At 47.6% G+C, this 23,944-nt stretch overlaps 1 protein-coding gene across 7 annotated transcripts in view; it reads right to left on the reverse strand.

Annotated features, from left to right (window-relative positions):
- Positions 1-23,944, reverse strand: part of TOX2 (TOX high mobility group box family member 2) — a 271,638-nt gene that overhangs the window by 33,239 nt on the left and 214,455 nt on the right. For all 7 annotated transcript variants that reach the window (XM_082430207.1, XM_082430210.1, XM_082430208.1 and 4 more), the window contains one exon: positions 13,517-13,762. In XM_082430207.1, coding sequence (XP_082286333.1) covers positions 13,517-13,762 — 246 coding nt within the window. The remainder of the gene's footprint in view (positions 1-13,516; positions 13,763-23,944) is intronic.

A 23,944-nucleotide genomic window follows, 5' to 3' on the forward strand; every position in this document is an offset into this window, starting at 1 on the left:
ATCTGGTGAGACATGCAGCTCCTCCAATGGGGATTTTGGTTCAAGGATCCCCCCTTGGCCTGGCCCAACCTTTCTTCAAACTATGCTGCCACCCAAGACTCTTCCTGCCCAATCCCTCTTCCTCCCTCCCTCCCTTCCTTCCTTCCACAGATATAAGACCTGCATCACAGTCTGGAATTCCCCCCACCTCCCGCCTTCTCTTTCTCCCTCTTCAACAAACCTCTTCCATGTCTAATCCCGTCTAGCGCTGCTTCTTGGTGGAGTTGAACTAATGCAACCAGAATCCCTGTTTGGGAGAAAACTGTACTTCTTTTGACTTGTATTGAGAAATACACCGATATCTTGCTCAGGGTGGAGGGTGGACCCAAGGATGCTCAGTTTAAACCAAAGGGGCCCTAAATTAACCTCTAAGGAAGGCAGGTCCTATTCACGGAGGAGTCTTCATTCAGCTGAGCTCAGAGGTACGTCTAGATCTGTAGGTCTGGGGACAGATGCTGAACTTGAGGGGATTATGGTGTGAGACCCAACCAAGAGGATCCTGACGCCGAACACGCCATGGGGGCAGGGGTGAGACAGAGAGGTCATCACAGTGTCAGTGTGGCCAAGAGGGGACTCGGGAGCATAGACATGTGTCAACATGATGGGTACCTCCAGAAGACCCCCAGGGAAGCAACTCTGTCTACCAATATTTGGGCAGGTAGATTTCTTGGGGGAAACTAGAAAGGATACAGAGTGGGTTGGCAGGGAAGAAAAACAGCTCATACACGAAGTGCTTAGAGACAAATAATAGCATTGTTATGGCTACCATGCTGAGCATTTTATAAGCATTATAGCATTTAATTTTCAAAACAACCCCATAAGGTAAGGGTTATTAGCATATCCATTTTATGCATAAGAAAGCTAACGATCAGAGGGGGTGGGTAACTTGCTCAACACGGCAAGCAGCTGGAGGGACTCAGATTTAAATCCAGGTCTCCGGAAGTCCAAAGCCAGTGATATTAATTTTTGCAAAGTACTAACCCCTTTTCAGCAGGGCAGTGGGCAGGAGGCACAGAGACACGGTGTGAGTGCCCAGGGTAAGGGGCCGTAGCAGAGGCTAAGCTCCTATTCCCAGAGGACAGTTTTGTTTCTAGTGTCATTGGCTGGCCTTTGGTCACTTGCGCTGTGGACACCTGCGTGGGTGGCAGGCTTCCGCTATGTGCTGGGGCACAGAACCTGGTCCCTACCACACTGGGGGTTATGAGAAGATACAGTTCCAGTTTACTGTGACCAAGGTCACAATGGTGGGGACTTGCAGAGAAGGGCACAGCCAATTTGCTGGCTGGAGTTAACCCGCTTCTAGCAGGGGCACAGCAAGTAAGAACACATCACGTACACGAGGCAGGTGAAAGGGGGCGGGGAGGAGGAATCTTATGTGCAAAGGCATAAGGGTCTGAGGTCTGGGGTTCCCAAGCGAGAAAAGGAGTCCTGTGGGATGGGGGAGTGACCGTCTCAGGCTGACCCTTTGGGCCCAGGATCTCGGGCAGGGGACCCATGCTTTGCTGTCGCCCTGTGCCTTTAGTCGAAGCCTAATTCATCAGGTCCAGCTGCTGCCAGGGCTGCAGACGTCTGCTTGAGTCTTTTGGTCCGACTCCCCATACTCCGTCCGCTCAGGATTTCCGAGAACAGGCTGCTCCGATTGCCCTTAGCTGGCACACCGCACAGTCCCCCAGACACAGCTAGCAGAACCCTGCCTCCCGGTCACTCAGAGGTCCTGGTGATGCCCCCTGCCCGGGTTCCCTTTCTTTTCCCCTAGTACATGCTGCTTCTAATTCTGCATAGGCCCTTGGTGCACAGTTAAAGCCTCACAATCTGAGGAGATGTGGCCTGAAGTCCTTCTGATCCCAGGCTGCGGACGGTCCTCACGCCAGGGTTTCTGCTTTAAGGCCTAGCCAAAAGGAGGCATGGGGGGCTGGGACGAGTCAGAAGCCATAGGCAGAGGTGTGGATCCTCTGCGTTCTCTGGGGAAGAAGGTTTGCAACTGTCACAGGTGTGATGACATTCTCAAGGCAGACAGAAACGCAAGTGACAGTTCCGTGTGTCCTAAAACAACGGCGAACTCAGGACTCAGCTGAGGATGATGGCGATCCAGTGGTTCTGAGCAGGATCAGAATCCCCTGGCGGGCTGGTTAAACACAGGTTGAGGGGCCAGGCGGGGGGCCTGAGAATCTGCATCTCTTAACAACTTCCCGGGTGATGCCGATCTTGCTGGCCTTAGGATCCCGTTTTAGATGTAGATACTGCTGGAGCCCCAACGAGAACAATTCCTGGGAGCATTGACTGTGAAAGGTTCATGGCTGCCTCCTTCTCTAAGAATTGCCCTTAGCCAATGGGAGCCTTCCTGCCTAGGAACTTACGCACATGCCCCGCCCATCCTGGCCTGTGACCAACGACTGACACCTCACACAGGAGTCTAATTCATGCTGAAGAGCTCCCTGTGGAACCAGGTAGACCTGCCTCTGGCACGGATCTGGACGCCATCTGGAATATCTCATTTACTCCTTGCAAATATCCCATGAGGAAACTGCAGCACAGAGAGGGTGAGTGGGTGGCTGAGGTCACACAGCTGATCACACATCTGACCTTGGAGCTCCCACCCGACTCTCCCCCAACCACTAGGCTCTGAGCTGCAATGTTGAGGGCACAAGACACTTGGGTTCACGGGAACGAGGTTCCCGTCCTGCCTCCACCACTTCCTGGCTGTCTCTGGACAAGCCACTTGCCCTCTGAGTCTCAGGTACGCATCTGTTAAATGAGGATAATTCCATCTCCTTCCAAAGTCGACGGGAGGGTTAGAAAAGGTGGGCCGTAAGATGGAATAGACTATAGGGTCCCCATCTGGCTTACTTACCAACAATGATGTAGGCAGCACTCTACAGTTTATGAAGTGTTTACACAGGCAGCATTTATTTTTCATTCATTTCTTCACTCACTCAGTCATTCAACAAACCCGTATCGGACACCTGCTACATCGCACACACGAAGCTAAGCACTAGGACTACCCATCCACACATCTGGTTCTCACAGCCACCCTGTGGGGTAAACAGCATCAGCTCCATCCCACCTGAGGCTCAGAGAGAGGGAGTTAACGCCCAAGGTCACCCACCAGGGCAGAAGAGGAACCTCAAGACTCCATACTCCCGGTTAAGTGCTACCACTTGGACCCCGGGCTGCCACCATCACAGCTGGGGCCACAGCCCAAGCCAGCCGGTGTGCTGAAACCTCTCCCAGGATGCCCTTCCTCTCGAAATGCTCTTGGTGTCTCGACTTCAGGAGTACATCGATGCTCTCTTCTGGAGCCTTAATGTTTTGATGAGTTTTATTTGTGTTGCTGCCTTTTATAAAGACCCCGAGTTCTAAATGGACAAAGCCACAAGATGAGAGAAAGAGGGCATGGGACTGACTTTTTATTATCCAGCAGAGCCAGGGGAAAATGACTCCAATAGATCTCAAGTTTTATGTGTGCCAGACATTCTACGGAGCCAGAGATGGTTTCTCAGCAATGCCGATGGTACATTAAAAGCTCATTTTCCCAGACGTGGTACTGAATATGCACTCGGAGGAATGAGCCATTATACTGGGTAATATCGAAGCTGCAGCTGACGAATGTTGCTGAGATATTCCGTGAATTCTCCCTCGTGACTCGGGAGCAGGTCTCAGAGGGAGAGGTACTCTGCTGAGCTGGGCACCTGGCCCAGAATGGAAGTTAAATGTCTGGCCCTTGCACCCTTCACGGCCAGAGGGTCATGGCTCCGATTAGGAGCCTGGCAGGGGGTGGGGAAGATGGATACCAGAGGGCACCTAAGTGATCGTAAAACATCACAACTGTTTGGTGAATCCCAGCAGAAGAGGTGGCAATTGGGTCTGAATAAGGACATCCAGGCAGGTGTGAAGTTTCCTCCCCTCAGGCTTCTGCTGCTGTTCTCTGGCCCCTAAGGCCCAGCCCCAAGGCCACCACCTCCAGGAGGTCCTCCCTGCTACTACTCTCCTCTGAGCTAGTCAGCACTCCTCTGCTCCTCACTCCAAGCGAGCACCTCACGCTTCATGCTGCGGTTACTTATGAACGTGAATGGCTTGACTCAGAGTCGGTTAAAGGGGTTCTCTATCTTGGCTCATTCACCCCCCTTGCTCATTCAATAATTCACATGAAGGCTGTACAGGTTGGCTAATGAGTGCACAGGCTGGGGAGTCAGCCCATCTGGGTTCACATCTGGGTGCCACCACTTAGTGGTGGTGTAGCCAAGTGATTTATCTCTCTGTGCCTCTGTTTTCTCATCTGCAAAATGGCAACAATAATATCCTTCATCAGGATGAAGGATGAAATGAGATAACAAATATAATGGGCTTAAGTGGGTGTCAAGCACATGATAAATGCTACATAAATGTTAGCAGATTACAGATAATTCATCCATTCATTTAGAAAAAGTTCACCGAGAGGATATAGGGGTCAAACAAGGAAGGAGTGGTCCTTGCCTTCCAAAGGCCAAGATAAGGCATCCGTGACCACAGGGAGCGTGAGTGGTGCTCCAGGGGGCTAGCCATCATGGTTCTGTTCTTGGAGATGCTCCGCATCAGCGAGCTGCCGGCTCTCGTCTGGCACAGGGGTTGTGGGTGAATAAGACAGCCGCAGGGAGAGCCAAGCGGACACCAAGCTGAAATCATGGCTGCTATTACCCTTCCCCCTCCCCCAGCCTGGAAGCACCCCAGGGCGTCTTGGAATCCCCTGTGACTTAGATACCACCCTGCAGGCAACCTCGATTCACCCCGTATACGGCCTGCAGGGTGCAGAGAGCACTGGGCTTGGAGCCAGAGACCTGGGTTCAAGTTCCGTATCTACCCTTTTTCTCACTGTGTGACCCTGGACGATAATCTCCCTTCTCCCATTCATTCCGTCGATAAACAGAGATTGAGGGTTATCTGCAAGCCAGGCCCTTTGTTAGATGCTGGTGCCAGAGAAAAGCATAAAGCACAGACCCAGCCTTCAGGCTGTGCCGGGCTGGTGGTACAGACGGGCATCTAAATGGCCAACCACATTATTTCCATGAATTCAGACTGATCTCACCTTTATTTAAATTTTTGATACACAGTTCATCATATTTTTTGGTGGTAATTTTGGTTTTTAAAAATACTGCATGAAACCTACACCCGGCCCAGAGGATCCAGAGAGCCTCCAAGAGAAGATGACTTCTGAATTGGGTCCTAACGCAGGAGCAGAAGTCCGCCAGGTTGACAAGGGGGAAGGGGCTTCCAAGCAGAGGGAACAGCATGCGGTGGTTCTCCAACAGGGTGATTTTGACTGGTGGGTGCTCCTAGAGGCCAGGAATGATGGGTAGAGGCCAGGGATGCTGTTAGACATCCTCCAACCCACAGAACTGCCCCCACAACAGAAAATGATCCTGCCCCCAATGCTGGTAGGTCCAAGAATTGTGAAACGCCACGCTAAAGCACCAAGGGGTGAAACATCATGGCGTCAAGCTACCTTGGGCTGATTCCTTGGCTTCTCTAAGCCTTAGTTTCTGCATCTGAAAAATGAGGATAAAAATGGTACCTACTTTAGAGGGTTATTGGGAAGAGGCAATGGCACCACATCTGTACACAGTAGGTGCTCAATAAATAGCCCTATCTTTTCCTGCTTTGAACACCCCTCAAACTTTATAGCAAACCCTTCTCAAAAGAGACAGCTTCCCTGGGTTCCAAAGAAAACTGGGACATGGAAAAGAATACGTTTTGTTCTTTCCCGAACTTCCTCTTAGAGAAAACCACGAGTCTTATCTCTCAACGAACGTGAGCCTGTTCGTAGAGAACTAGCCCATGTGTTCGCTTATCACTGGCCTGAGTTTTAACAGGGACTGAATTTTTATGGCTGCGTTATAAACCTTTGCAAAAGCCATTTTTAAACTAAAATACGCTGACAGGTTCTTAACTACTATAGCTACTAAATTAAGCATGAGGGATGGGGGTGGTGGTGGGGTGCAAAAGGAAACAAAAGTGCCCTGAAAGAGTCAGTGGAGGTAAAATAATGTTCATTAAAAATAGAAAAACAAACACACAAAAACATCTTTTGTGTTCAACTTCATACTCGTACATCATAATGGTTCCAGTAAAAGGCCATTTCCCCCTGAGATAATAAAAGAATTGAATTTTTCCTTATCGGTCATCTATTTTTCTAGCTGAAGCTATTACTCCCGCTCTGGGGTTGCTAGGCAACAAGAAATATTAATAGCAGCTTTTATTAGCTTAGCTTTTGCAGCCGAGTACCAGAATGAGAAAATGGGAAACATAAATGTGTTACATAAATCTTTCAACCTTTCAGAGCCGGTGTTAGTCTCTGTTTTCATAATGATTTATTGAAGTGATGGTTCATTTATGAGAAAAAGGAGTACAGGATAAGAAAACGGAGCAGTCCCCTGCAGGAGTGTTTGAAAATAAATAATTATAGCAGGGGAGCAAAAGCTGTTTAAAGCCATTTTTCCGAGTTTTATGAAATGTAAAAAGACATTTCTTTCGCTTATTGCCCCTAAAAAACAGGGGGAAGGAGTTTCTTATGGACTCTGCGGAATATAAAGAAACCTCTGGACACCGGGTCCCCCCGCCCCCGTGTAGGCTCCTCAGAGGCCCATTTGGGAGATAAGTACCCCACTCCCACCCCCAGAGGGAAATCAGCCAAAAACATGGCAACCAGGAAAAGCTCAGGCTGCAGGAGGCCTTGCAGACACCCTACTTTTACTAAGACGGAGCCTTCCCCTGGTCACGCAGCCAAGAGGAGCTGGGTTCGGGGCCCTCACTTTCTTGGCAAGCAGTGGAACTGTCACTTTGCTGTTGCTCTCAAGCGCTGAGCCTTGACCGAGGCCCAAGTTTAATGAATATGCCCGTCCCCTGTCCACCCCCAGCCTCTGACCTGCCCTCCCCGACACCCACCTCTTGGACCAGCCCCACGTTGGCGACTCAGCCCGACAACGGCTCCAGCAAAGCCGACCCCAGGTAGGTCAGGCTGGACAAACACAGATACCCAAACCTCATCAGTAAAATGAATAAATTAATAAATAGAGTAGCTTACATTTACTGAATGCCCACTGTGTGCCAGGCAACTGGGTACTTGCCTACATCTGATCATTGAATCCCCATAAGCTCCAATAAGGCAAGTAACACTACCTCCATTTTACATATGAAAAAACCTGAGGCTCCGTGGCGATTAACCCCTTGCTCTGGGTCACAGGGTGGAAGGTAACAAATGGTGGAACTGCGTTTTGAACTTAGGTTGGCCTAACCCCAGAGCCCACGCTCCTAAATACTGGGTAATACTATACATCAAGAAAACAAAACACACACACACACACACACACACAATATGATCACAAATTCCTGCCCTCCCCTGCATTCATGCCCTTCTGCAATGTGACTCTGCCATTTCTCCCTTCAAGAGGTGGGGTCTATTTCTGGACATTAGCAAATATGATGCAAGCTGAGGTTTGAAGAGGTTGCACATCGGAGCCTCTTTCTTGATGCTCTTGGGAGCCCTGTGGCCATCACCATGTGAACAAGCCCAGGCCACCATGTGAGGAGACCTGTGACCACATCATCCCCATTGACGCCAGCCAACTGCTGAGACGTGACCAGGGCCATCCTGGGCCATGCAGCTCCAGCCAAGCTGCAAGCTGACTGCAGAAGTCAGCCAAGCCAGTCCGGATCAAAAGAACTACCTTGCTGACCCACAGAAGCACCAGAAATAGTAAAAGTTCATTGTTTGCTTTAAGCCACTAAATGTTGGGGTAGTTTGTTACACAGCAAGAACTAACTGATACAATTGTAAAACAATGACAACAACAACGAAAAACAAATCATGCATTAAGGACAATAAAATGAATGAATAGGTTGGACTAGGCGGGGGGGGGGGCAGGGGGAGGTGTCTCTCCTGGTCCTGTGGCTCAGAAGTCCAGACGACCAAAGGTTGGGGGTCTTTGGTCCCTTTTTCTCAGACTCCAGAGGGGATCCCCTGCATCTCAATTTGTGAGAATCAAATAGAGGGAGATCAAGTCTCCTGGGTGGAGAAGGAATAAGTCAGGGAAGGGAGGAGGAGAGAGAGAGGAGATTGGAGGGGAAGAGTGAGAACAGGAAGAGAAGGGGGAAGGAGGTGGGGGGGGGTGAATATTAAGGACCTTCCCCAGTCAATACACAGGCCCTGCCCGTAAGCTCTGAGCCCTGCCCCCAGGCTCCAGACCCTAAGCTAGGGCTGCAGGCTCTCTCATGGGAACCACCTCCAAGGCAAGGGGGTGAAGTGCAACTAAGAAACTGCCCAGCCCTCTCCCCAAAAGCCCATCCTAGGATCCTAGCCAGGAAAGACCCTTCACTTGGTCTGGCCCCAAGCCCTCTCTGTGCAGGGAGAAGGTCCAGCCTTGGCGAGACACTTTGGGACAGGGACCTAGAACACAAAGGGTCTAAAACTACCAGTCTAGCACTCAGGATTTTAATCCAAGTTGATAAGTTTTGAGCCCCCCAGGCCAGTGGCATGTGTTGCGGAGGTAGCAGGGTCTCTCCAACCCCAAAACCATACGCTTATCTAGAGTGTCATAGCTGGCAAAGCAATTATCCCCATTTTCCTATTTGTGAGTTCACCAGAGATGGAATCCCTATCCCCATTCTATAGATGGGAAAACTGAAGCTGGGAGACAAGTGACTTATCCAAATTCCCAGAGAAAGCAGTAAACAAGAGTCGCTGCTGGAGGAGAATGTTTGAATGACGGCTGTGTGCCACCCCTGTGCTAACTGAAGCCCAAGACTGGACCACAGAATTTCAGTGACCCACAGGGCTCATCCTAGGGAGACCCCACATTTCCCATCGAGCCCCGTCTCCACCTGCCCAAGGCTCTCCCACGAGTTCCTCTAGTCTCGAAAAAGGTGCAGGTTCCCCAGGAACTTATCTGGGGGCAGCAAGCTTTGTCCCCTCCCAGGATAATGCCTATTCTGGGTAAGCCAGGACCGTAAGTTCGAGCATTTCCCAAGGACGACTCCAAAGTAAATTATCTCAGACTTAACAGAGGCTGCGCAATAAATTCCACTCTTCTAGTTTCTTTGGGTATTTTAGAAACTGATTTATACATACAATATCTCTCTCAAGATGAGACAATCAACACAGGATAAAATTATTGAGTTATGAAAATAGGGGTCAGATGGAGGTGCGGTGCTTTAAATTAAACTGGCAAAATATATCTTTCATACTAAATTGACTCTTTTTGTCTTGGAAATGAATGTTTAATCAGTTAAGATGCTGAAGTCGAGGGAGAAGCCTTAAGCATATTTAATTTTGTAAAAGGAGCCCGCTGCCAATATTGTATAGGACTCCCGCCGGCAGCTATACCTTTAAAGCAGAAGAGCCGACCCCCATGCATGCTGGGAGACCACGCGGGCCGGGCAGGGGACCAAAAGGAATCGGTGGCCTCTGGCGTCAGAGCCAAGAGGGCTTGGCATTGATGAGATGGCTGTCAAACACCTTGGCCTCATCCACTGCTCCAGGGACCACATCCTTGACATCTCAGCCTGTGCAGAGAGCACCTGAGGCATCCTGGTCATTGGGGCATCCTCTGTGCCGCTGGTGACCCTGCAGCCAAGCTGCTCCAACCCTTGGGCACCTGCTAAAACTGAGAGGTGCATGGTAGACAGCTGCGAGGAAATTCTGGTTTTGCGACTTCATAACTATGTTATACTCATTCATTCATAAAATACATAAACTACTAGTGTCAGGTCATCACTTCCTTTAGGAAGCAAGAACCCCACATCTGAGCCAGCTGCCTCTTCTAGGTGGACAGAGCAACATGCACTGATTCTATCAGAGCATTTACTGCATTTTCGAAAATGAGCTCTTCACCTGTCTCTCCACCTGCACCAGGAGTTCCTCAAGGGCATTTTGTAGATCCAGAGTTCAGAACAATGCCTGGTACCTAGCTGGCTCTCAATCAAGGCTGATCACTGTGGTTAAGTCCAAAAATGGTCTCTTCAAGACATCAGATTCTAATCCCTGGAACCTGTAAATGGTACTGTATTTGGAAAAATGAGTCTTTGCAGATGTGATTAAGTTAAGGCTCTTGGGATGGGGAGATGACCCTAGATTATTCCTAAATGCCTTAAGTACCTAACCATCCTTATAAGAAAGGCAGAGGGAGATTTCACTGAATGAAGAGAAGGCGATGTGATGACAGGCAGAGATTGGAGTGATGCAGCCACAAGCCAAGGACAGCTGGCTATCACAAGAGGCTAGGAGAAGTATGGGATGGATTCTTTCCCAGAGTCCCTGGAGGAAGGTCACCCCTCCTGACACCTTGATCTTGGTCCAATGATACAGATTTTGGACCTCCTTCTTCCAGAGCTGTGAGAGAATAAATTTCTGTTGTTTTTAAGCCACCGAGTTTGTGACGATTGTTAGAGCAGCCACAGGAAACTAATACAATCACCTACCTGCTCTGAGCCTCCATTTTGTCACTGCAGTCGTTCCTGCCTCACTCAGAACTTGGGAGCATTACGTGGGAAAATGTTTGTAAAGCCTCCTGCACAATGCTTAACATCTAGAGGGTGCTGACACAAATTCCAGCATCACCCACATAGCATGCACGTCCACACACACAGACACACACCTTCAAGCTTCAGCTCAGACAAATTTAAAACAATTGTCTTCAAGGGTGCTTTGTCCCTCTTTGCCATATAGTCCCAATGGATGGACACGTTCTTATTTGGTTTCCTACTTGGTCCGGCAGCCTTCCCCTGGGTAAAATAGTTCGGCTTATCTTTCATTTCATAATGAGGGAACATAAAACCCAGTGAACCCTTGAAAACTCTCACTAATGGAAGAATTAAAGCTATCTGAATTTGTGAAGCATCTTAAACATGCACTACTTTTTAAAGAAATCTGGAAAATGGCTACAAAGTACCTATTTGGACTGAGCCCAACAAAAGCATTTTCTAGGAGGAAGGATCAGGGGGTCATCTCTGATAAACAGATAATATCCTTTGTAATTATCAGAGCTATTATAACCAGGTGGCCCTACCAAGGTACCTGCGAGTATCTGCAGTCTGTTCCTTTCGGTAAATGTGACTTAGGGGAAAACACTGCCATTTGGTTACAGTGGGAATTCATTTTTATGACTAATAATAACAATAGCAAATATTCCCTGATTGTTTACTCTCTGCTAGACATTTGTTAAGACTTTACATACATTATCTCAGATACACGTCACTGCAAGAAAAGAGGACTGAAGCTCAGGATGTGGGACCAGGATTAACACGGGTCCGTGGGATGCTGGAGCCCACGCACTTACCACTAGCCCGCACTGTCTCCACTGACCACCAGCATCCCAGACCAGTGACACTGTGGCCCAGAACCGCAGCCAGACGCACCCCTCATCCACGGCCCTCCCCAGGGTACACACCAGAGACGTCTGCAGGGCCCCGCCCTTGCCCCTGTTACCATAAATCCCGAACCGGGACGGTCTGGAATTGTGAGGTTTTTGTTAGGAAATTAGCTGGGCAAGCAGCTAAGGTGAAAGCGTTTTAACGAAGTGGAATTAAAACCACACGGCTGTGGAATCCGCAGGTCTCAGAGAGAGAAGGGGAAGCGGAGAACCTGCATTATTGATGGGCTCGTTCCTCAACAAATGGAACATCAATTTCCACTGAGCACTTTAGTCAGACCCTGAACAGTATAAAATGTGGGGCTTGAGTTGGCTTCCTCCCTCCCTCCCTCTCTCCTTCTCTCCTTTTACATCTCACTAGCTTCGAAAACACAAAAGTGACGCGGCTCTCAAAAGTATACATAGAGTATACCAGGTTTTTTTTTAAGCAAGGAGATTTGGTGGTAATAAGAGTAAACAATAAATAAATAAAATACAGTTAAGATTGTTAGACGATAAACTGTATACCTGAAGGTCCCAGGCATCTGCTAGAATTGGGCCACAAATTTGGCCATGACCTCTGAGCAGCCTCTGCAGAGATAAACATGATCCATCCAACATCATGTGATTCTGACAGGAAATCAATTTAGTGGCCCTTCCTCCCCTCCATAGGTGTGTTTGTGACAAAATCAAGGACTGCTTCCTCCTGGACACAGTGGTGGGTCCAGCCATGCTGTCATGGTCCTCCCTGGAAGACCCAAACTGCCACCTGCCAGAGACATCAGGGAAGATGTTGGCTGCCGGAAGCCTTCATGCCTGCTGTGCAGATGACACTAACGATATTGCTGGAGTTCCTGGATCCAGCTATGCCTGAAACCCTTTGTCCACCCCCTGGATATTTCAGTCTTTTTTTTGCATCAGCTTATTTGAGTTTGATTACTGTCACTTAGGAGTGAACTTAAGGGTTGTGACTAGCTGTGAAGGAAAAAGCAAAAATAAACACACATCACAGTCATTCAGGAGAAGTACTAGAATTCCCTTAAGGAGATTTTCCCATTGTACAAAAAATTCTCTACTGATTTTCTATAGGTCTTGATTGTTCAAAGCAACCATCCATGCTGAAAAATCATACATTTCCTCAGCATGGGATTCAGGATCTCTATGATCCAGGCCTTGCTAGTTTTCACTCCTCTCTCCCTATATAACTCCATGTCCTTTCTCTCCAGCCCAATAAAAAGAATGACCTGCATGCCACTCCTGAGTACAACATGAGCCTCCTGCCTCTTGCTTTTGTACATGCTGTTCCCTCAGCCTGGAAGGTCCTTTCCTTCCCTGGTCTGCCTGCCAAATTTCCACACAACCTCAAAACTCTAAGTCAGTAATCACCCTCTTCCCTGCTAGCTTAAGCAATACAATATTTTTAAAACAATATGATTCTATTTATATGAAATGTGCATAATAGGCAACTATATAGTAGATCAGTGGTTGCCCAGGGCTAGATGATGGGGGCATTTGGGAATGATGGTTAAAGAGTATAAGGTTTCTTTTGGGGGTAATGAAAAGGTGCTAAAATAGATTGTGTTGATGGTCACACAACTCTGAATATTCTAAAAGCTACCGAACCATATACTTCAAATAGGTGAACTGTATAGTAGGTGAATTATATTTCAATAATAAAGACTTTTTTTTTTTTGGCCACACCAAGCGGCTTGTGGGATTCTTAGTTCCCTGACCAGGAATCGAACCCAGGGCCCCTGCAGCGGAAGCACAGAGTCCTAACAATTGGACCGCCAGGGAAGTCCCCCTCAATAAAGTCTTTAAAAAATAAAAATAAAGATGAGACTATACTATTAAAAATAATAATAAAACAAATAATACCGAGATATTATAAACTCAGCTTCAGAAATAAGTAGTGTGAGGACATAAATTTCCCTCCATGCCCACCCCGAATATTCTGCAGACCCCCATGCAAGTAGCTAACTGAGCCCAGACCCTGCCCATGAGCAGAGGGTCCTCATCAAGGCACTGGCATTCTGCTCCCCCTCAACTCCCTTTCCTGCTGTAACCAGCAGGAACCATGGCGGGTAAAAGGGACTCACCGTGGGCAGCTGGCCCGATAGCAGGTGGCTGTCCTGGGCCAGCATGTTGGACACCATGATGGCTGGGAGGTCCATGGCCTGGTAGGAGTAAGCAGGGAGCAGCCCGTTGGGCGTGAGGCCGTGGCACAGTGAGTGGTAGCCGGCTTCGTGGTCCCCCAGGTGCAGGAGGGATGGCTCGGGGAGGTTGGGAGGTGTTATTGGGGGGATCTCATAGTCTTCGTTGCTCTCGTTCTGGCTGTTGTAGGTCTAAAACATCAAAAGGGCATGTTGTTGAGGGTCAATGTCTTACAGCTGCAGAACAGGCCTGAAAGCACCAAAAATAGCAACAACGATAACCCCCTGGCAAAGGAGAGAGGGGATGATCCCTCTGCAAGGCACACAGTCAAGATGGCCCAGTCCGACTCCTGACCCACCCCCAAATGGGTGCTTCCTCCTACTATACAGTCTGCATACAGAAACCTGCCCTCCTGGAGAATGGGGCCAGCTCCTGTTCACCTGTTCTTCTCTGTTTTCCCACCAGATCTGGCCCCTGCAGCCCACCATGAATCCATCTGTCCACACCCGCCCATTTTACAGATGGAAGAACTCAGGTCCAAGAGGAAAGCGGCCCATGCAGGGCTAGTAGAAGAGCTGGGAGTGGAGCTGAAGTATCCTAACTCTCTGCCCCATGGTCTTCCAGGGCAGCTGGACGACCTTCTCTTATATGTTCCCAACTGGGTCCTCTCTTGGTCTTTCTCATCTTGGTAAACGGTAAAAACATTCCCCCAGGAGCACAAGCTACGAGCCACACTGGACACCTTCCTTTCCAAACATTATTTGTTCATTTTTCCCACCTCACTGCACTGACCAGGAAGCTCCATTACAATGCTGAATAGAAATGGTAAGAGTGGACACCCTTGCTTTTTTCCTTATCTTAAGTAGCTCAATATTTTTACCACTAAGCATGATTTGCCATAGGTTCTTACAGGTATTTTATAACAGGTTAAGGGCATTCCTTTTTCTTTCAATTATGCATCAAATTTTAATTTTATTGAATTCCTTTTCCCTGAATCTACTGAAAGTCTCAAGTGACTTTTTCCTTTAATTCAGTTAATACGGTAAATTGCTACACTTGGTTTTTCTAATGTGAAAACAACCTTGCATTTCTGGAATAGACCCTACTTGGTCATTTTATGCATTATTAGATTTTGATTGCTGATATTTTGTTTAGGATTTTTGCATCTAGTTCACGAGTAAGATGGGCCTATGATTTTCCTTTTTCATACTGCCTTTGTTGGGTTTTAGTACCAAGGTTATGTTAGCCTGGGGAATCATTCCTCCTTTTCTATGCTCTGAGAGCGATTAGACCTAGGAGAAGAGTTATGTGTGAACTGCAAGATGGATCCAAGAAAACATGGAAGAGAAGTTTCAAGATATAGAGGACAAAGTGAGGGTGTCTAATGGACATCTGTTCAATCAGCCTTCTGGAGGGAGAACAGTGAGAATGGGGCAGAGGAATAATTGAAGAGATAATGGTTGGGAACATTCCAGAACTGATGAAGGACACCAAAGGTACTGGTGAATATGATGGTACATCTTACAACAGTCATAATATATAATGTGTAGAGAAGGAAAAAAACATGAAACCACAACAGCATACAAGAAATAAATCTTCTAACATCCTTATATTCTTTGGTAAATTAAGTATGTGTATTAAATAGCTAGGGCAGTTGAAGTCCACTACAATATCTGGTTCTTGGTGGGTAGGCTCTCAGTAAGTATTTGTTGGATGAGGTCATTGAGGGGGTGGGGATGGGTAGGATTCGAGTGGAGTTATGGTGGGAGTAAGGCCCACCATGGTCTCTAAAACACCTGCTTGTTGTTAACGCCTTTCTCCTCGGGCACCTGTGAACCTCACCACGATTCCTGGCGAAGAGCCCTAGGCTGCCCTTTGTATCCACAGAAACACGCTCCGAGAGGGCAGTGCCCAGCCACACTCATGCCCCCGCCTTGGACCCAGAGCCCAAGCCACCTCTTGCTTACTGGCTCCCTCTGCAGGGATCTTGTGAGATTATTTCACGGATAGGCAAACAGCAGTCCAGGAAGCAGTGACCCTGTTGGTGGCAAAGGGCATCCGGAGCCATCAGGAACAGGATCCAGTCTTCTGACCCCAAGATCTGGCTCCTTCCTACCACATGAAGTTGCTTCCAAGAGCTGGACCAAGCTCACAGGTTTGGGGACCGACCCCTGCCTAGTTGCTCTATATGCATACAACCAAAGTTCTATATCTCATACTGCACGGTCTTAGCCTGTCATTGCCCTCTCTCTCGGCTCAGTTTCCACACTCGCACAAAGGGGGACAGGCGATGGGCTCATCCACCTTTCAAGCTCCGTGGCTAAGTATACACATTAGCTATTCTATCAATATCCATGGAATTTCAATCCAATTCGATGGGAGTCCCCCAGCTGGCGCCTGGGAGTAACAGAAGGACCAGGAGAGGGCCCAAGGAAGATCCAGTTTCTCCTGATCAAGCTTGACACATAGGTGGAAACCATCTCCTGGTAGGTCTCAGCTCTACCGAAAACAATTTCCTTGAGCATTTTTTTCAATCAGGGAATATAAATATCTAACATTTATTGAGCATATAGTATGTGCCAGGTGTGAGCACTTTACAAAAGTTTAATGTATTTAATTCTTACAACATCGTTGTGAAGGAGGTTCTGTTATTATACAGCCATTTTATGGATACAGAAACTAAGGCACAGAGAGGGGAATTCACCTGCCCAAGGTCACACAGTTAGAAAAAGGTCTCACTCCCTCCTCCCCTAATTTACACTGTCTGCAAAGGAAGGCAACGTTTTCTAGTCTGCGACGTGGATCCGGAGACTCTGGGTCCTAACAATCCTGAGAGGCGGTGCCAATCAAGGCCAAACCGAGGGCTTGGGCACCAAGAAACAGGCTTTGGTCCAGCCTTGCTATTGATGGGCTTGGGAAAGTAACTCCTCCCACTAAAAGGTGAAGATGAAAAGCACGTTTTCTTACACAGGACCCCAATCCAATGCTCTCCCTTACTGTCTCTTACCCAGAATATAGCCCCCATTGCTAGTTACTGATCACCCAATATATGGTGGGTGTTTTATGTGCACATCATCTCTAATTTTTTTTTCTCCATAATTTCCTAGGTGTGTAACAAATGGTATGTGTCTCTAATATCCCAGCTGTGTCTACAGTGACCTCCTATGTCTCCTTAATTACAAGTGTGTGTCACCTATGATTTCCCTAATTCCCCAAGTGTGTCTAAACTGACCTGGGACATCCCTCAAATTCCTCAGGGAGGTCTACCTTGATGTGGGTTGTCAACTTTATTCCCCAGGTCTGTCTACCTTGATATGGATGTCTCCCTAATTCCCCAGGTAGGCCTGCCCTGAACTATTTCTTTTCCAGCTTTATTAAGATATAATTGACATATAAACCTCTAATTCTTAAACGCATCCTGTATTTATCCCCATTTACAGATCAAAAAATCAAGATCTAGAAGCTTCACCCAGGTTACAACTAGGAGGTAACCGGGTCTGATCCGTATCTTCTTGTGTTGCTGTGACAGCAGCAACCTCTTTAAGGACCCTCCAAGCAACAGCCTCCCCCTCTGAGTCTATGTCCACTCTGCTCCCAGTGCCCATTCCTCAAATAAAGACATTCTGAACACTCGCTGCCTAAAAACTAGTATGTCTCTACTGAAAAAGAAACAGAAAGAGAGAGGTCCCTCCAAACATCTTAACATGGCACCCAAGGGTGATGAAAATGCTTCAGATTGTATTCTGATGCATTTTGGTGCATCTATGCGGGTGTTAATGTAACTTCACCTTTACGTGCATCTCTTCCAAGACAAGATACCCAAAGGTCAAATGGTATAATTTTGTGGTTAAGGATATGAATGGTACATAATTTGGTGAAGGGAGATTGATTGCTCTAGGGAGCAGAGAGGGGAAAGGGGAGAAATACCCCCAAGAAGTCAGAAATGGCTGGAGAGAAAGCACAGCCATTTAGCACAGCCATTAGCCATCTGTACCCTTCTATGCCTGGCACCTGGCTAGTAAACGTCCCACCCCTGATGTGAATGCAACCATCCACCCCGTCTGCACCCTCACCAAGACAGCTGAGCAAGGCTCTGGCCAAATTTCACCAGAAATCACGCTCACTAGCTCTGCGTGGGATCTTTGTGCTGCTGGGAACCGCTCCCTTCCACCTTGTTAATCTCCACGATGATTCTCCCCTGAGTAGTTCTCTAACTCCCTTTCTGCCCCTTTGCCCTTTGCAGATGACCAGTCACCTTCTACTTCATTCACAGGGAAAACAGAAAATAGCTTCCAAAATGTCCTGACACCAGAACCACAAACCTGCCCATTTGGCACCAACTTGCCTCCTGTTTTGATGCCAGAAGAGCCATCCCTACTTCTTCCTAAGGCCAATCTCCTTACCTGTGTATGAATGGTCCTACCCCCTCCTTTCTCCCTCTGTCCCAGGGACCTTGGTCATTCCATTAACCATTCTTGTTTCTGGCTCTTCGGCCTCCCCTCCCTGCTGGGCTGAGACATGCTCAACTCTCTGGTCTTACACGCTCGCCCATCCCTCTGCAGCTGCCACCATCTCTCCTCCGGTTCAAGCCCATCTTCCGGAAAGGGCTGTCCTCACCCATCGGCTCCCCTCTCTTGTCTCCCATTCACTCCACAGCCCACTGCAACCTGCATTCTCTTCCCTCCATGCCCTCAGCAACCAGTGAGCTCCACGGCACCAGATCCAACTGGCTTTTTTTTCCAGCCACGTCTCATCTGTCCCCTCAGCAGTGACAGTCCAACTGATGCCTTTCCTTCATCTTGCAGACGTCCCTCCTTTAGCCTCCGGGATCTCGTGCTGTCAGTTACCTGCCCACCTTCTTGCTTCTCTGTCTCCAATGTCAACTCCTTCTCTGTCAGCCATGGTGGAGTTTCTTGGGTTCAGTCCTGAGCGTTCAGCTCTTCCTGCCCTACACCTTCTCCCCAGGTGGACCTCACCCAGTCTCAGTTTCAACTTCCATCTTGATGCCGCATTTCCACCTCCAAGTGTGGTCACTCATCTGAGCTCCAGATCTGAGCATCTAAATGCCTACTCAATGCTCCCACCTGATGTCTCACAAGCATCTCAAAGCGAACATGTGCAAAGCTGCAATCACGATGCCCCTTCCCCCACCCTGCACCTGTGTCTCCCTCATCCTCCACCCAGTTAATAAAGCCACGAACTTGGGGCTTACCTTCAGTCACCCCTCAAGTCCAATGAAACTCCTCTGAAATATCTCTTAAACCTATCCATTTCTCTCCATGCACACTGTCTTGGTGCAGGCCACCAGCATCTCTTACCTGGGGAACTGCAACAGCTTCCTTACTGGTCTCCCATAGCCCACTCTTGTCCCCACCAATCCATTCCCTTCATGCAGCCAAACGGGTCTCTAGAAAGATGATCATCTCACCACATAACTCCCATGCTTACAATGCTTTGATGGCTCCCCTCTGTCCTAGGATAAAGTCCATAGTCCCAAACATGGCTTGTAAGTCTTCACCTGGCCTGGCTCCCATCACCCTTCTAGCCACAGGGACCTTTCCTGCCTCCAGGCCCTCACACAGTCTGTTCCTTCTGCTAGAATGCTTTGCCCGTCACTCGCTCTTCCTTCATCTGGCCCATTCCTACTCATCCCTCAGCCATAGGTTTGGTTTAAATGTCTTCCCTGACACTCTCTAGAGTGTCACACACCTGCATTTCTGCTTGGAAGTACTCATCAGATTTGTATCTAACTTCTTGTATAATTATTTGTTTAATGTTTAATGTTTAGAGTTCTGCCAGGACAGCCCTTGTATGTCCTGTTTTCCAGAATCTGGCACAAAGTCAGAGCTAAATAATTAGTTGGATGGGTGAATGAGCCAGGTCCTATGGCAGATGCCATAAGCATGCATCTCACCCAACCTTCGTGACTGCCCTGGAGGTGGCCATTACTGCTGCTATTGTACAGGAGGCAGTACAGTGTAAGTGGTTCAGAGCCTTGAATTCTGGCTCTGCCACATACCAGCTGTGTGGCTTTGGGCAGGTTACGTAACCTCCCTGTGCCCCAGTTTCCTCGTATGTGAAAAGAAGGTAATAACAGTATATACTATAGGGCTCCTGCAAAGAGTAAATGAATCAACATGTGTAAACTGGTCAGGACACTGCCTGGCACAGAGCCAGCCTGCTCAGTGATGGTTGTTATTGCTGCTGTTATTGTCCTTGCCAGGAGTTGCAGAGACATTAAGGAACTTCCCCAAGGACACAGGACAAGTAAATAGCAGCTCATCCGCTCGGTATCCTCACTGTTTCGCCCACCGTGAATGTTCCTAACTCCTCACACCACAGGTCCATGCATCACAGGCTGATGTCTGGCTTCAGCCTGACCACCGAGATGGGCCAGGGGCTGACTGCCTTTAGATGGCACTCAGCCATACGTATCATATCATCCCGGAAAGCAGAGTCCCAGGAAGCCTTCCCCAGACCCTCCCACAGCAAGACTCCCCTCCTCTCATTCTCCCTCCACAGCCTCATGTGTGTTCCCCAGAGCATCTTTATCACCTGCAATGATTTGTGACTCTTTCCTTCCCTTTAGTTGGGCCCCCTCCCCCCAGACTCCACGAGGGCAGGGGTTAAGGCTGTCTTGTCACCAATGCCTGGCACAGAGTAGGTGCTCAATTAGAATGTGATGAATGAGCACATGAAATGGGAGGACACACCAGGCTTTGGGTTTAGACTTTACCTGGGGGTTTCCATATCTGTCCCTCCCAACAGACTGGAAGTCCCTCAGTCACCCACTGTTCATGTCTGTGGACCGTCACCTTCCTCTCTACTCCCTGCACCCAGAACAGGTGCTGTCACATGGCATGTGACAGTAAATGCCAAATGACTGCACGAGTCCATACCTTTCATTTAAAAAACCAAAACCCTAACACACTGGAACCAGCCCAAATGACCAGAAGCCTTTTCCAAAAATAAGCATATGTTGCATCAAAATATTGGAATCACACCATTATGACAATTCACTTAAAGAGGTAATTAGCACACTTAAAAATAACTAAACATGCAAACACGTACGTGCCTCCTCTGAATGCAATTAAATCCTAAATGCATGACACCTGAATACCACCCCAGACTGCTATGGATTCATACTGTATGTCAGTCTCTGGACCCGGTATTTCCACACTCATTCTCCATTTAATCCGTATGAGTTCTGCAAGGAAGTGACTGTTCTCTCCATTCTGCAGATGAAGAACATGAAGCTCAGAGAATGAAGGTGTCCCAAGTTATTCTTGGTTGGTATTCAAGCCCAGGTCTTGTGACCCTGAATCCATCATTTTCCCACACTGGGTCAGAGACCTATTCAAGACTCATATTCCTCACTTCCTCTAAGTAAGAAATGGGCCACTCAGTGATGCCTAATTTGCTCTCCAGCACCAGTGACCTCATGAGAATATAGAAAGAGATGCCAAGTTTTAAGAGCTCTAGAAGCTAAAAATATTAGCAAATCTTACAGGGAAACTTCTGTAAAGAGTTGTCTTTTCCTATCCACCCATCCTCTCTCAAACACACTCCAGGGACTTCCCTGGTGGTGCAGTGGTTAAGAATCCACCTGCCAATGCAGGGGACATGGGTCCGAGCCCTGGTCTGGGCGGATCCCACATGCCGCAGAGCAACTAATCCCATGTGCCACAACTACTGAGCCTGCACTCTAGAGCCCGCGAGCCACAACTACTGAGCCTGTGCTCTAGAGCCCGCAAGCCACAACTACTGAGCCCACATACCACAAATAATGAAGCCTGTGTGCTTAGAGCCTGTGCTCTGCAACAAGAGAAGCCACCGCAATGAGAAGCCCACGCACCACAACAAAGAGTAGCCCCTGCTTGCCGCAACTAGAGAAAGCCCGCGCGCAGCAACCAAGACCCAACACAGCCAAAAATAAATAAGTTAATTAATTAATTTAAAAAAAAAACGCACTCCAATCACATTTTCATCCCACCATCCACCAAAACTGTCTGGCAAGGTCGCCAGTGGCCTCCATGTTACTAAGTCCAATGGTCAGATCTCAGTCCCAACTGTACACTTTGACCTTCTCAGAAGCATTTGACATACTTGGCCACCCTCCTTCTTCTCCTGGGAATAAATTTCTTCAAGTGCTTCTAGGACACCACACATGTTGATCTTCCTAAATCACAGGCCTTTTCTTGTCCATGTCCTTTGCTGGTTCCCATTCTTCCCCTTAACCTATTAATGATGTCGCAGAGCTCAGATTCCAGACCTCTTCACTAAATACACTCAGTCCTTGAGGATTTCATCTAAACTCCTGGCTTTAAATACCATCTATATGCTGCTGACACCCCAGCTCATACCTCCAGACCAGACCTCTCTCCTGAACTACAGATTCATAGAGCCCACTGTATTTGACGCCCTTGTTTGGATTTTAATAGACATCTCAAATTTAACACGTCCAAAAGAGAACCTGTCAATCCATGGTTTTCTCCTCCTCAGCTAATGGCAAGTCCATCCTTCCAACTGCTCAGGCCAAGTGCCTTGGAGCTATCCTTTGACTCCTCTCTTTCTCTCACACCCTACACCAAATCTGTCAGGAAATCCTATTCGCCCCACCTTCAGAACAGATACAAGATGGAACCTCTACGGTCCAAGCCATCACCCTCTTTACCCTGGATGACTGCAGTAGTCTCCTACCTGGTTTCCCTGCCTCTGCCCTTGCTTTGATCTATTCTCATTCAGAGACCAGAATTATCCTGTTAAAATGTGAGGTCATGTCATTCCTTTGCTCACCACCCTCCAGTGGCCCCCTTCTTACTCAATTAATAACAGGGTCCTCAGCAATTCCATTCCTGGGTATATACCCAAAAAAACCCAAAAACACTCATTCAAAAAGATACATGCACCCCAATGTTCATAGCAGCATTATTTACAATTGCCAAGGTATGGAAGCAACCTAAGTGTCCATCAACAGATGAATGGATAAAGAAGACGTAGCACATGTGTGTGTATATATATATATATATATATATACACACACACACACTATGGAATACTACTCGGCCATAAAAAGAATGAAATTTTGCCATTTGCAGTAACATGGATGGACTTGGAGGGCATTATGTTAAGTGAAATAAGTCAGACAGAAAAGGAAAGACTATATTGTATCACTTATATATGGAGACTAAAAAATACAACAAACTAGTGTGTATAACAGAAAAGACGCAGACACACAGATATAGAGAAGAAACTAGTGGTTACCAGCGGGGAAGAGGGAAGTGGGGAGGGGGAGTATAGGGGTAGGAGTGGAAAGGGGTTATTATGGGATTATATGAAACCATGTGTGTGAAACTTTTGAAAATTGTAAAGCACTGTAGAATTTAAAGAATCTTTCATTCAATAAAAAAAGAAGAGGGTCCTTATAATGGCTACATGGTCTACTCCCCCACTCCCATGTACATCCCTTTTACCTTCCTGACATCGCCTCTTAATATTCTCCTCGTTCATGCCAGTCTGGCCACACTAGACATGATTCTGTCTCAGAGCCTTTGCACTGGCTGTTCCCTCTCTCTGGAACATTCTCCTCTTAAATATTCACAGAGCTCATTCCTTCACCCCTCAGGTCTTCACTCAAACCCCTGCTTCTCAATGAGGTTTAACCTCACTGCTCAATTTAAAGTCACAAACCATCAGCCATACTCTACTGTTTGTTTTTATTACTTGTTACTTCCTAACATCCTATATATTGGGTTGGCCAAACCCATCCTATATATTGGGTTGGCCAAAGTTCATTCAGGTTTTTAGTAAGATGGTAAGGAAAAACCCGAACGAACTTTTTGGCCAACTCAATATTTTTATCAGTTTATTATGTATTACCTGTCTCATCCCACTAGACTATCAGCTTCACGGAGGAGGAGATTTTCACCTGTCTTGTTCACTGCTGTATCCCCAATTTCTTCAACAGTGCCTGGCATGTAATGAGTACTCAGAAAGTATTTGATGAATGAATGAATGAATGAATGAATAAATAAACAAATGAACTACTCATCAAATGCCAGAAGAAAGAGTGGTAAGAAAATGAATGGACTGGCAAACCATGAATATACCCCCTTCTAAGGAGAAGGCTTACTTTTGCCTCTGATCCAAGGGTAAGACACAGGTTGTTTGAATCAGTCCAGCATTCCCCCCTTCCTGGAAGTGGTGCATGAAAAACTGTAATCGACTGTCCTTTGTGGGGAGCGAGTGGGAGTGGGGAGGAAGAGGCACTGAGGCAAACAACAGGGCTAGGAGTTAGGGCTTCACCAACACGTGACATCTACCATACAGACGTGTGTTAGGTGGCTGCTAGAATCACCTTATTTCTCAATTCG

This window comes from Balaenoptera physalus (genome assembly GCF_965194825.1).
Source record: "Balaenoptera physalus genome assembly, chromosome: 16".
In the NCBI taxonomy this organism is placed as follows: domain Eukaryota; kingdom Metazoa; phylum Chordata; class Mammalia; order Artiodactyla; family Balaenopteridae; genus Balaenoptera; species Balaenoptera physalus.